This window comes from Manduca sexta, chromosome 20 (assembly GCF_014839805.1).
Source record: "Manduca sexta isolate Smith_Timp_Sample1 chromosome 20, JHU_Msex_v1.0, whole genome shotgun sequence".
In the NCBI taxonomy this organism is placed as follows: Eukaryota; Metazoa; Arthropoda; class Insecta; order Lepidoptera; family Sphingidae; genus Manduca; species Manduca sexta.
In genome coordinates, this window is record NC_051134.1 from 2,490,081 (window position 1) to 2,502,281 (window position 12,201).

General features: G+C 39.4%; 1 protein-coding gene across 5 annotated transcripts in view; it reads right to left on the bottom strand.

The window, feature by feature from the left end:
• Positions 1–326: 326 nt before the first annotated feature.
• Positions 327–12,201, bottom strand: part of LOC115446082 (vacuolar protein sorting-associated protein 13) — a 39,468-nt gene continuing 27,593 nt past the window's right edge. For 4 of the 5 annotated variants that reach the window (XM_037440848.1, XM_037440847.1, XM_037440845.1 and 1 more), the window contains 18 exons: positions 11,632–11,835; positions 11,205–11,342; positions 10,842–10,988; positions 10,180–10,328; positions 9,731–9,862; positions 9,332–9,547; positions 9,012–9,177; positions 8,313–8,535; positions 7,913–8,088; positions 7,588–7,707; positions 7,395–7,504; positions 6,601–6,796; positions 6,127–6,276; positions 5,343–5,432; positions 5,003–5,172; positions 3,127–3,253; positions 2,604–2,729; positions 327–1,809 (listed from right to left, as the gene is read on the bottom strand). In XM_037440848.1, the coding sequence (XP_037296745.1) occupies positions 1,609–1,809; positions 2,604–2,729; positions 3,127–3,253; positions 5,003–5,172; positions 5,343–5,432; positions 6,127–6,276; positions 6,601–6,796; positions 7,395–7,504; positions 7,588–7,707; positions 7,913–8,088; positions 8,313–8,535; positions 9,012–9,177; positions 9,332–9,547; positions 9,731–9,862; positions 10,180–10,328; positions 10,842–10,988; positions 11,205–11,342; positions 11,632–11,835 (2,841 nt within the window). In that variant the 3' untranslated portion in view covers positions 327–1,608. Of the gene's footprint in view, positions 1,810–2,603; positions 2,730–3,126; positions 3,254–5,002; positions 5,173–5,342; positions 5,433–5,812; positions 6,060–6,126; positions 6,277–6,600; positions 6,797–7,394; positions 7,505–7,587; positions 7,708–7,912; positions 8,089–8,312; positions 8,536–9,011; positions 9,178–9,331; positions 9,548–9,730; positions 9,863–10,179; positions 10,329–10,841; positions 10,989–11,204; positions 11,343–11,631; positions 11,836–12,201 lie in introns of those variants that run through there. The other variant, XM_037440849.1, reaches the window with a different exon arrangement.

The following is a 12,201-nucleotide window of genomic DNA, read 5'->3' on the forward strand; positions in this document are numbered from 1 at the left end:
AAAATATATAGCGTGATTTTTATAACGGAAAACTTTAACCCGAAAAACTTTATAACGCGAGCGGAGCCGCGGGCAAAAGCTAGTTTAAAATAAAGTCAACCCTATGAAGTTTATTTTAGTGAAATAAAAACTATTGTTGATATGGGCTAAAAAAATTTAAACTCGTTTTGAAATTTTGAGTATGTTCAGCTATTTTGTGGCTAACAGTACATAATTTGTACCTATGCATGTTTTTCAATAGTATTATTAGCCCTTTTTGGATCTTCAATCTTAGGCATAGATATTACTTATCAGTTGGTATTGGGTTTATAAATGAAAAACATTTATTTACATAATTTTATATTAAAAAGATTCGTACACAAGCTTGAAGAATAAACAAAGTCTAAATAAGTAAATTGTGCAACAAGCAAAAATCAGAAAGATTACACGTTCCTATAAACGCACGTAAATGTTCTAACAAATATAAACTTGATATAAAGTGGAGAACATACATCCACAGTGGGGAATACCGGACGAGGCCAGCGAACTATTGTGCACTGAACTTAACATTACTTAAACAATACTCTATGACTCACAAAACAACATGAACATGTGACTGTTTTACAGAAAATAAAATTTACTCATTTTTTACATTATTAAGGCACTGGTCATCAGATCGCCTCAGCAATTAAACACTACCACACTATGTGTTGAACACGTCCACCAAACGAAAACATGTTTGGTTCAGTAGAGGTCGAAAACAACATATTTTTGTAAACATAATTTGTACTTTAGGCACAAATTGTGGGATAAACTCATTCACTGCATTGACCAACAGATTTTGATTCCAAATGGCTAATGAATATAAACGTGGTTAAATAGACAATACGACAAACAAAACATAAACAATCTATATGAAGCTACATGTAAAACTGTGAGTATCTGAAAATTTTCATAAACATCAAAACATTCCCAAAACATGTATAATATTAAAAAAATGTTTTAACAATAGACGTTATAAACTTAACGATATCCGGTACTAATAGAATGTAAAGTACCAAAAGGAAGACTGGAATATTACAAATGTGTGAATCACTTAAATAAATATACTTTTATTTAAATGCATAGCCATTAGTTTCGTACATAGTTTGTTGCTATTAAGGCGACATTGGCTTATTCGAGTTACAGAAAAAGCGACTCGCAGCATGCTCTAACGCGGGAGCGCAATTCGAAAAAGTTCAAGTACATGTTGTCATTTTTAACTTTGTCATAGAATGGGGACGTTTGCAACGTCTACAAAAAATAAACTATCACATTCCGTAACACTCTCGAATCATCGATATGATAAGGTACATCACTAACACCAGGGATTAGGGACTCTATTTGGTGCTTCATATCGAGAGGGTAGTCTATCACATATTCACTGTTTGTATTAAACGTTTCAAAAGTATACACTGAAAAATTCGCGTTCACTTCCAAGCACATCGAAGTTCAGCGGAAGCCTTTTGGGCTAAAATGGTGCAGGTTAAAGTGATAGGCGAAAGTAAGCAACGCGGTGCGAGAATCGAATAAAAGTAGAAAGAAGTCTCCCAGCCACTCGGTGGGCGACGTCCTTTCTACATCTTCATGTCAACGCGCTAAGCTCATCAGCCTCTCGCACTGGGCGAGCAAATATTTCTTCTGTTGCTCGTCGTATAAGAATATTACTTTGCCCGAGCCCGAACTCGAGAACATTCCCAGCACTTTCTTCTTCGCCGTCGGTATGTATACGCCTCTATTCACCGCTGTTGGCACTTCGGGTAACTCACTCCATAAGTACGACCAAACGATCTGTTAACAAACATATAGTTAAAAAAGTTTTGTGTAGTCTGGGATTAAAATCTGAAATCTCTATATAACCTAAACACTAGATCAAGAAGGCAAAATTATTTTTTATCGACTACTAATTCTACCATGTTCTTAACGTGCAATCCATCTTAAAGTCAAAAAAAAATATTTAGTCATCAGCAATTTTAAAACCATTCAAAACAAGTAAACATAGTTAAAATGAAATTTCGTTCGTACGAAGCCAATTCCAAGGCATCTGATGTAATTTGTCTCCACAAAATATCGGTTTGCAATAATTTCATGAAATATTTAGTAGACTCAAGACACGGGCCAAACACCTTGGCTAGATGTTCATATTAATAAAACATGATTTCACATACACCGGGCGAAGAACTTTAAAATCTTATACACTACATATCCATGAATCCATAATGCTATATTAATAGGGTACGTTTGAAAGTATGTATTTCTATTTTCGAATCGATTTTCTTTCCAAATATAATGCTGAATTAATTAGTCACTAAACGCACCCATAAACACCCACAATAAACATATTATCATGGATACCTACGTAACGGCCTATAACATAGACATTTAAAGCTTTAATCAGGGTTTTTTGTGGGGGCATGTGGTGGCACTCAATGCCCATAAAGTAAAAAAAAAATGCCATGAAAAGGTCCAGGAAGGGGGTGGGGGGTAGGATAAATATTATGGACTTACAACTTTTAAGACACAAAAAGAAGTGACCAAAAAAGGCCTGGCTTTACTTGAATTTGACACTACATTACAAGACGTACCTGCCATCCTCCGAACACGTTATTCTTCTCCAAGTAGAGCAGCCTCTTGTCGGTGCACAGCACCACCTCCTTGGCCTGGATCACCCACACGTGAGCCTCGTACGTGTCAGTGCTCACGAACTTACCCTGCCAAAGTAAAATAAGTCTTATTTGTGTTGTTTATTTAGATCACATTTAATTGTTATTTTGAGGATTGTCTTTTTTTTTTCTGAAACGATTGAAGATTTTAATACAATTCATGTTACATATTATATTTGGTAATCAATTTACAATGACAAAAAATAAATGTATTTTTGTAAAAAAATAAATCATGATTCGATTTAAAATTTTCAACGACGATTTTTCCGATCAGAAGAGATGCCCACATACAACAACCAATCCTCATGAAACCACTTTCATGAGGATTGGTTTCACTTTCAATTATTTTTCTTCCTTAGAACCCACGTTCTAATAAAGAAAAATAATTATTAAACCGTTAATTATCTTCAGCTGAATAGTTATTTACAGAAACACCCTGCCGTACCTTCTCGAGTTCGAACAACATTTTGTATCCCTCCGCGTGCAGGCGCGAGTACGGCCTCACTCCGGAGTCAGGCGGCAGGTATCGCGCCGCACGACGTTTTGTCACCTCTTCCGATAAATCTGCCGCCCTGCATATTGTCATGTTTCATATGATTATGTACAATATAGAAAAATGAATTAAATAATTTATTTCAAGCAATATCAATAGCAAATCACTTAGCATAAAGTGTTAGTAAAAATTTATAGCTACACTATTATTACACCACGTTTACAAAAGGAAAGACAGAAACGTAAACATTTTCTTTAATAAGATTATTTTTATCAATTTACCGAATATAACAAGGATGCTTGAAAGTTGTTTGTCTACATTATATTTTCCCTTACCTATAAGAGTATACGAAAAGATCTAAGTCAATAATGTACAATACACTTATACAATCACAATGTTTACCTTTACTATGTATAATTTCTACTGATCATAACTCAGAAAAACTAATCCTACCTTTTAAACACCTAACCAAACTACATACTCGATTCAACGGTAGGTACGAAACATGTGCACAATACGACATCGCGTGTTGTCACGGTTCGCGACACGGTATCGTGTCGTTTCGAAGTCGGCAACATATGTCGTTCCGTGTATGGCGTGACCTTCTGACTGAAGTGAGTAGCGCGGAGGTGAAATCGACGAGTCCGCCGACGGGCCGCACGAGCAGCCCGACGGCGCGACGGCGCCGCGGCCGAGTCCGCGCACGAACCCGCCCGCGCCCGCCTCGTGCGCGCCGCGCACCGGACGCACCACCGCGCCGCGCACGCCCTCCACCACGCCCTGCCCACACTACACCATGCACCCGGGCCGCACGCGCAGCCCGACGGCGCCGCGGCCGAGCCCGCGCACGAACCCGCCCGCGCCCGCCTTATACTTAGGGTCCATTCACACAGACCGCCTCGAAGAAGAGAGCAGATTTTAATCACGATCCAAATAATTATTGTATTTGAAACAAGGTTCATTTTTGCATTTCACTTCTTCCGTTATTGAGAATTTTTAGCAGCCGTCTTAACGGGTTTAGTGTGAATCAATGAGAAAAGCGGACCGGCTACCTCTCACGATGTTCGCAACGCCGACTAACTACATTTGCAAGCTCTTACGCCGCGCTCCCGCAACCCACCGATTCCGAATGCGTCTTCTCTTTCGCGTACGCCGACAGTACGATTGAACTTAACAAACATATGCTAGGTAAAAGAGAGGTAATGAAAAACATGACTGATGAAAAATTTATATTACATATACATATGTATAGACACATCAAAAACTTGAACTTCGTGATGCTACAGGTAAACCACGCTCGAAGACCACCCGGTCGACTCAGAGCGCATTCGCTTTGAGAGTGCTTTACTAGTCGGTGTATGTGAAACCGCTTTGTCGGCTCCATTCAGTTCCAAGTGTATAATCCGCGCCTGTATATTTGAAAACAAGATCGCTGTCCAATGCTCTCCGAACCGGACTGTGTGAAAGGACCCTTAAGGTCTTGTAATGACGATTGACGACCTACCCGTTGAACTATAGTACATGCTAGTAAACGTCGGGAAAACCATATTACATTAACTCGTCATGATCCGAAGCAGGAAGTACTTTACAAAATAATCATGAAAACTATACAAAACAATTTAATTAACCGCGATAGATTTTTCAAAAATAGCGTTTTATACCTGCACCTGTTTATGCATCATTTTATCGATAAAGCAATAAACTATAAACATGAAATTAACTTCAGTTCAAAACATCCATAACATAGAAGTAATTTATATTAGCGTGCGGTCCAATCCAAGCAATAAGTAAGCAGAAGCACTCCACCATCATCCCAATAATTCATCACCTCTTGACCGCATCGAGTGATCCCGAAGCGAAGTCGACGACCCCAGCTGTGGGCCTGGCGACGAGCCCCACGGCGCCGCGGCCGAGCCCCTTGAAGAACCCTCCCACGCCCTCCTCCCTCGCGCCCTCTATCGGCTTCGTGAAAACCCCCGATACACCGTCCACCACGCCCTGTTCGATTTCGTACGTCCAAACATTTTATTTTTTGCATTTTTTAATAGCAGATTTCATAAATCCTTCATTATTTCAAAAATATATACAAAATATGTTTATATTTTACAAGTGCAAAATTGAATTGAAGTGCAAAATAAAATTTAAAGTATCATATTATCGTTACATACCATGACAAGTCCTTTTCCACTTCGTGCGAGACCTTCTTGTAAGTTGGCCGGTGGTTTGTTAATATTGTCTCGACGACGTCGTTGGTAATCCTTAAGAATAGCAAAGTTATATTATAATGACATTATAAACAAAACTAGTAATTTAAATAGCTCTTCGATCCATCGATAGAGTTGTATAAATCTCGTATACGAGTAGAAACGTATAATAATTTTCAGAAATATGGTTCGTGGAGTTTTTAACTTATGTTGCCAGGAAATCCAGCCACTTTAATTAACGTGAGGCCAACTCCGGCAACAGACACTGGTGCAGTACCTTGTCGAGCGAGAGCGCGGCGAGCCCGTGCCCCATGGCGCCGGTGATGCGGCTGACGGCGCCGGCCGCGCCGCCCACCGTGTGCCCCACCAGCGACCGCACGCCCAGCAGCAGCCCCTCCGCGAACTAACTCCGGCAACAGACACTGGTGCAGTACCTTGTCGAGCGAGAGCGCGGCGAGCCCGTGCCCCATGGCGCCGGTGATGCGGCTGACGGCGCCGGCCGCGCCGCCCACCGTGTGCCCCACCAGCGACCGCACGCCCAGCAGCAGCCCCTCCGCGAACTAACTCCGGCAACAGACACTGGTGCAGTACCTTGTCGAGCGAGAGCGCGGCGAGCCCGTGCCCCATGGCGCCGGTGATGCGGCTGACGGCGCCGGCCGCGCCGCCCACCGTGTGCCCCACCAGCGACCGCACGCCCAGCAGCAGCCCCTCCGCGAACTAACTCCGGCAACAGACACTGGTGCAGTACCTTGTCGAGCGAGAGCGCGGCGAGCCCGTGCCCCATGGCGCCGGTGATGCGGCTGACGGCGCCGGCCGCGCCGCCCACCGTGTGCCCCACCAGCGACCGCACGCCCAGCAGCAGCCCCTCCGCGAACTCGCCCGGACCTTGGATCGCGCCCTAACACCACAACACACCACATTTTAATATGGACTATTTATTTTATATCTAACTTAACATCTATATAAATGTCTATATCCATAACATCTAAATCGATATTACTAAAGTGCATCAGCTATTAATCAAAAAACATCGATATCGATATCAATGTGAATTATGTCGATATCCATACAAAATGGCAATATATATATTTTTATCGAATTCAATAATTCTAATCATAATTAATGTCTATTAACAAAAAGAAATGTTTTTTAGGTTACTATAGAAATATCAATCTTTATAACAACATACTGCACAAATGTATTAAATTCTATATTTGATTACCTGGAATGGCTCATAGAACAAATCTTCGACTCCCTTCTTCAGCCCGACAACGAGTCCGTAAGGGTTGCCGATCACGTCCAATCCGAGCACCAGCACGTATAACTGTTTCAAAGCTTGTCCTGTGTAGTGGCTTTGCACTTGACCAATCAGCTCTTTTTGAGATAAGAACTCATAATTCCTTTCATAGTATGACAACCTGAGAAAATAATTGTTGGATATCGATTTAATGAGTTATGTATAAAATTATTTTACTTCACCATTAGTCGTAGTATAGTGTAGAAATCGATGTATATCCTGCCTGCATACCCAAGACACTGCATTTGTATACATGAATACGATTCAATATATTCATTAATTAATCAATATTCATTTCATACATAATAATATAATAATAATATCAGCCCTGTATTATATACTTGCCCACTGCTGAGCACGGGCCTCCTCTACTACTGAGAGGGATAAGGCCTTAGTCCACCACGCTGGCCTAGTGCGGATTGGTAGACTTCACACACCTTCGAAATTCCTATAGAGAACTTCTCAGATGTGCAGGTTTCCTCACGATGTTTTCCTTCACCGTTAAAGCGAACGATAAATTCACAAAGAATACACACATAATTTTTTAGAAAAGTCAGAGGTGTGTGCCCTTGGGATTTGAACCTGCGGACATTCGTCTTGGCAGTCCGTTCCACACCCAACTAGGCTATCGCCGCTTTTTATACATACTGACTTGTTAAATTTAAAAGTGGGGTGTGTAAATATAGTCTATCGATATCGATTGTAAATTATTAACTTACTTGAACACAACATCGTTCATGTCCGTCAAAGTTACACCAATACTTTGTAGCACCGTACCGATAAACGTCGGCAATTGAGTAGCACCGCCGAGAGAGAATGACACGTGGACCTATCGAGAAAATTGTTATAAATAAAAAAACTAGAAAAACACAAAAAAATATATAAGATATATTTATTAGGTTTAAAAGTTACCTTCAGAGGTGATAAGTGCAAATTGTCATAGAAATTCTTCAAGTCGGACGCCGCGCCCATAGCAGCCAAAGCTTCGAGTGGCTGTCCAGCCTTTTCGAGGTCTAGCCTGAATGCCTCAAGCTAAAATAACATAAATTGGACAACATTTATTTTTAACACAAGTTCTAAACATATCTAAACAATTAAATTATATTTTTGACGTTTATAACATTCTAATCATACATCGTACTATGGCATGCTGATGTTCTTTATTATGGCAGTCTGGAAAATCGATTGAAAAGTATTATATTAAAATGATATGTAGTAACGTAAATATTACACATACCGCTTCTTCTTCAGTGGGCAGCTGCGTTGGGAACATTCCCATGAGAGCATTAATAAGTCCCATGTCGACTTTTACGTGGAATTCTTGTATTAGCACCTTGTAATATTTGTACTGCCGCACTTTGCTGTGCTCCATAATGCGTTCGACTATCGATACTTCTATAAATGGTTTCATGCCTGTGGAAAATAATGTTTAATAACATGTGGGAAAAAGGGATTAAATAATGTTTAAAATTTCAGACTGACATAAAATTTGAAAAAAATCGACAGATGAAATGATATTTTATAGATTTTAACTGATATTGCTGAGTACTAGTATCAAAGGGCATTTGAGAAAAAATATTATTTTAATTTAGAAAAAGTATCGTAATCGATATGAAAGAGAATAGAAGAGGCATCACCATTGGGGTCGTCGTTGGCGACGGACTTGGGCGGCGGCACGGGCGCCAGCGCGACGGGGAAGGTGGGCAGCGGCAGCTGCTGGTCCACCTGCAGGCGGTGCAGGCGCGCGTGCAGGCGGCGCGAGTGCGGCGTCACGCCCAGCGACGCCCACAGCCCGGGCTGCAGCGTGCGGCGCAGCAGGCGCTGCGACGGCTTCAGCGCGCGCATCTCCTCGAAGTCCACCTGCAGCAAGCCATGCAATACATACATAGTAATAAATACATATACACAGGCCTTTTTTGTCACCTTTCTGGGGGCACGCTTATACTCGAAAGCTGTAAGAAATTAATTTTTTGTACCCCCCTCTCTTCCTGTACTTTTTAATGGCAATTTTGTCGATATTTTCGAAATTTCCTTTGGGGACACTACGCGGCGCGACAAAAAAGCACTGCTATTTTACCAGAACCTAGTATTTTTTTTATGCTCAAAAATAAGTCCACTAGTAAGTGTTTGAAAAGTGATGAGAAACGCTAATGTAACTTAACAAAAAGAGCCACACTACACTAGTCGACTGATAACCAACAATATCGATAAATTGGTATCACAATTGTTGCAATATAATATTTTTGGAGCCAAATTCCCTTAAAAACACGGTACAAATAAATAAAATCTGCATAATGTCAATTTAATTACTAAACATTCAAATACCACACACACACCTCAGTCTTTTCATCGATTTGCACTATCGGCGATATTGGCTCGTCGCTGACCATCTTTTCTGATAAATATCTTTGGTATGCCTCTTCATATTGAGTTAATTTTGGTTCGTCGATCTTCTTGTACCGACGAGCGCCCATCTTGCATTGCTCCCAAATTATTCCAGAACTTCAAAGTAATAAATACACAGATTATAATTATACATAACTTCATAACAGAAAATACTAATCGACACTAAACGATTTCCTATCTTTTTAGAACTGACTTTTACAACAAATTAATACATTCTTTATTGACTTCTAAGAAAAAAAAACTAACTTACTTAGATATGCTGACATACACAATCTCAAGCAGCTCGTGGTCGTTGACTAGAGACAAACCCATTCCTTGCATGGAAAGTATGAATTCCGTGTCTATGAGCTCAGCCTCGCCTATGGTGTGAGCGCCGCTGGCAAGGATCGGATCGTCCGTGAATAGTATGACACGCTGTAGACCGTCCAAGAATGACACCCATGAAACGCGGGTAGTTTCGTTTATCCTAAAAAAATCCAAATTTAGACTTAGGATAAAATATAGTCACATACATTATATTCAACACATCGTAAAAATGATATATCAACAATTTAATATAATATAAAAAATCTGCTAAAAATTCATGTTAGGAATTGTATGGATGTAACTTAAAACATTTATATATCTATGTAACGTTAAATGAACTTACATGAAATCACCAATGTCGTCCTTTCTTAATTCATTTTCGATTTCTTTCTTTTTGTGTCCTTCAAATATGAGTGTACGTGGTCCCGCTGGGTTGTCCCAAGTGTAAAGCATTTTATGCATAGATGGCAATTGCCTAAATAAAATAATATAACTTTAATACCACGAGATCATCCTAACGAAACATAATAAAAACCCAAATGAATTAGATGCTGTCCAGTTCGAAGGATCAAAAATCTTACTAACTAATTATAATTACGAACATTTGTGATGTTGTTACAGCTGAAAACTATTAACACATAAAAACTGAAGGGGTATTGGCATAAAGACCAATTTCTGAATTAACATAAGTAACTTTCTTATCCCGGAAAAGTGTATTATGGATTTTCTCTTCCGATAAAGATCTTATGCCGGCGGAGCTATGAATGTCAGCTAAAATGTCGACATACAAACCTGACATTAACATTCTCCTTTTCATATAGCGTGATGGTGTGCGGCGAGTAGTTGACGATGAGCGCAGGCGCATGCCCGTCGCGGTACTGCCGCACCGTCACGTACGTGCCGCCCTCGCTCACTTGCACTTCTACGTGCAAGCCGCCGTACTGCACGACGGATATTTATTATTGATATAATTATTTCATATCAGTAAGTTTCTTTACTCAGTACACAGATTACTTAAGTTAAAGGCAACGGAACAATCGACAAAGCAATGTTATTTTATTTCCATTAATAGGTATTGGTATGGGGTTCCCCTCTTACCAAAGTATTAAAAGAAATACACTGCAATTCATTAAAATAAGAACATAAACTTGCTGGCTGATTTATATCAAAGCGAAGTCGAGAATGGTACAAGAATCGCTTATATGCTTTGTAATAGATTACTACATATTTATTAGAACCATCAGGAATCAAGTTTTTTTTTCGTTAAACAATTATATCGTGGCTTAGCTGAGAATCGCTTGAAATTATATTTCATAAAAAATACGCGTCCACAAAACATGCGTCAATTATGTGCTGACAATGTTGACATGATGACAATGTTTCAACTGACTTTTTGGTTATTATTAGTAAGGGATCTGTCGTTGGCTTTTTGATACATGTTCACTTAATCTTACCTCGTTGCTCAACTTCAAACAGACACTGTGTTGTTCTGTGTAAAGGAACGGCGCGGCGTGTTCCGTCGAGCCGGCCACTCTCACTAACAGCAGCTTATCTTCTTTCTCTACTACTGGCCACAATGGAGCGCTCGAGTTTTGTTCCACCTATACATAAAAAAATACTACTATACCAGTAAAATCAACTAAATCTTTGTTATATTGTAATGTTTTTTTTTAAATAGTGTGTTGATTTAATTAAAGTATGTCCTTAAATCATTAAGATTTAACAATACCTATGTTTGGTTTACAAATGAATCGTGTGACAATGTCATAGATGGATTAAAATTGTTGAATACTAAAATGAACATTAAAATAAGTTACCTCTCTCCATGGGTCACCGGATCTGTGCAATTCTTGGTATTGAATGGCAAACGGAGCTTCGTTGATGATCAAGAAGTAAGGTGTAAATATCACCATTTTTGTGAGACTGTTGTACGTCAGTTGATTCGTTACAGCCACCTTAAATGAACCAATAATATTTGAACAGCTCTTGACAAACGTATAAAATTAAACTTCGATTAGGTACGTCTAATTTTTATAAAAAAAAATACACACACATCTTCTAAAGTATAGACACAAATTTAGATAATCGATAACATCTATAATTTTTTTATTGCGTTAAGTAAAGACACAAATGTCGATAAACCAAAAATCAATGAACAAATCTTAATAAAAATAAATAGCCATTTTATCAGTTTATTTATAGATCAAACTTAAATATTGGATTCTGTATTATGTTATTACAAACCTGATATGTCCGCCCTTCATATTTACAGATAACGACACCGGAGCTTCCGGGTACGTCCAGTGAGAACTTGTCAGACCATTCACCGAACTCCACTCTTATCGCCGCCTTCTTTTTACCGAAGAAATTCTTCGCACGGAACGAAAACAGGATCGGTTCCTTGTAATCTTTCGGATGGAAGATCACATTGCCAGTTTCATCGACATTCTAGAATTTAAAAAAAAATAACCATATGGTCATGTACTTGTAATTTTCTTTAACGTCGATTCGAGTGCGGAGGTGGTTGTTAAACCGTGGTCCCATTCTTAGTATGAGCATAACAGTGTTATAAAGTCTTCAGTATTTGGGGCAGTATGTATGTAATTCTTTTTGTTTATATATTAATAGTTGAAGAGAAAATGTATGTCTTTTTAAGCACATTTTGCGCACGTGTGAGTCTACAATTTGGCATAATTTAATTTATATACAGGAGTGCAGAAAAATAACTAAATTCGACAGTCGGATTTCGAACACTGGACCACTAGTACTAATGGAAAGGACAAGAACAAGAAATTACTGTAATGAGGTCAGGGG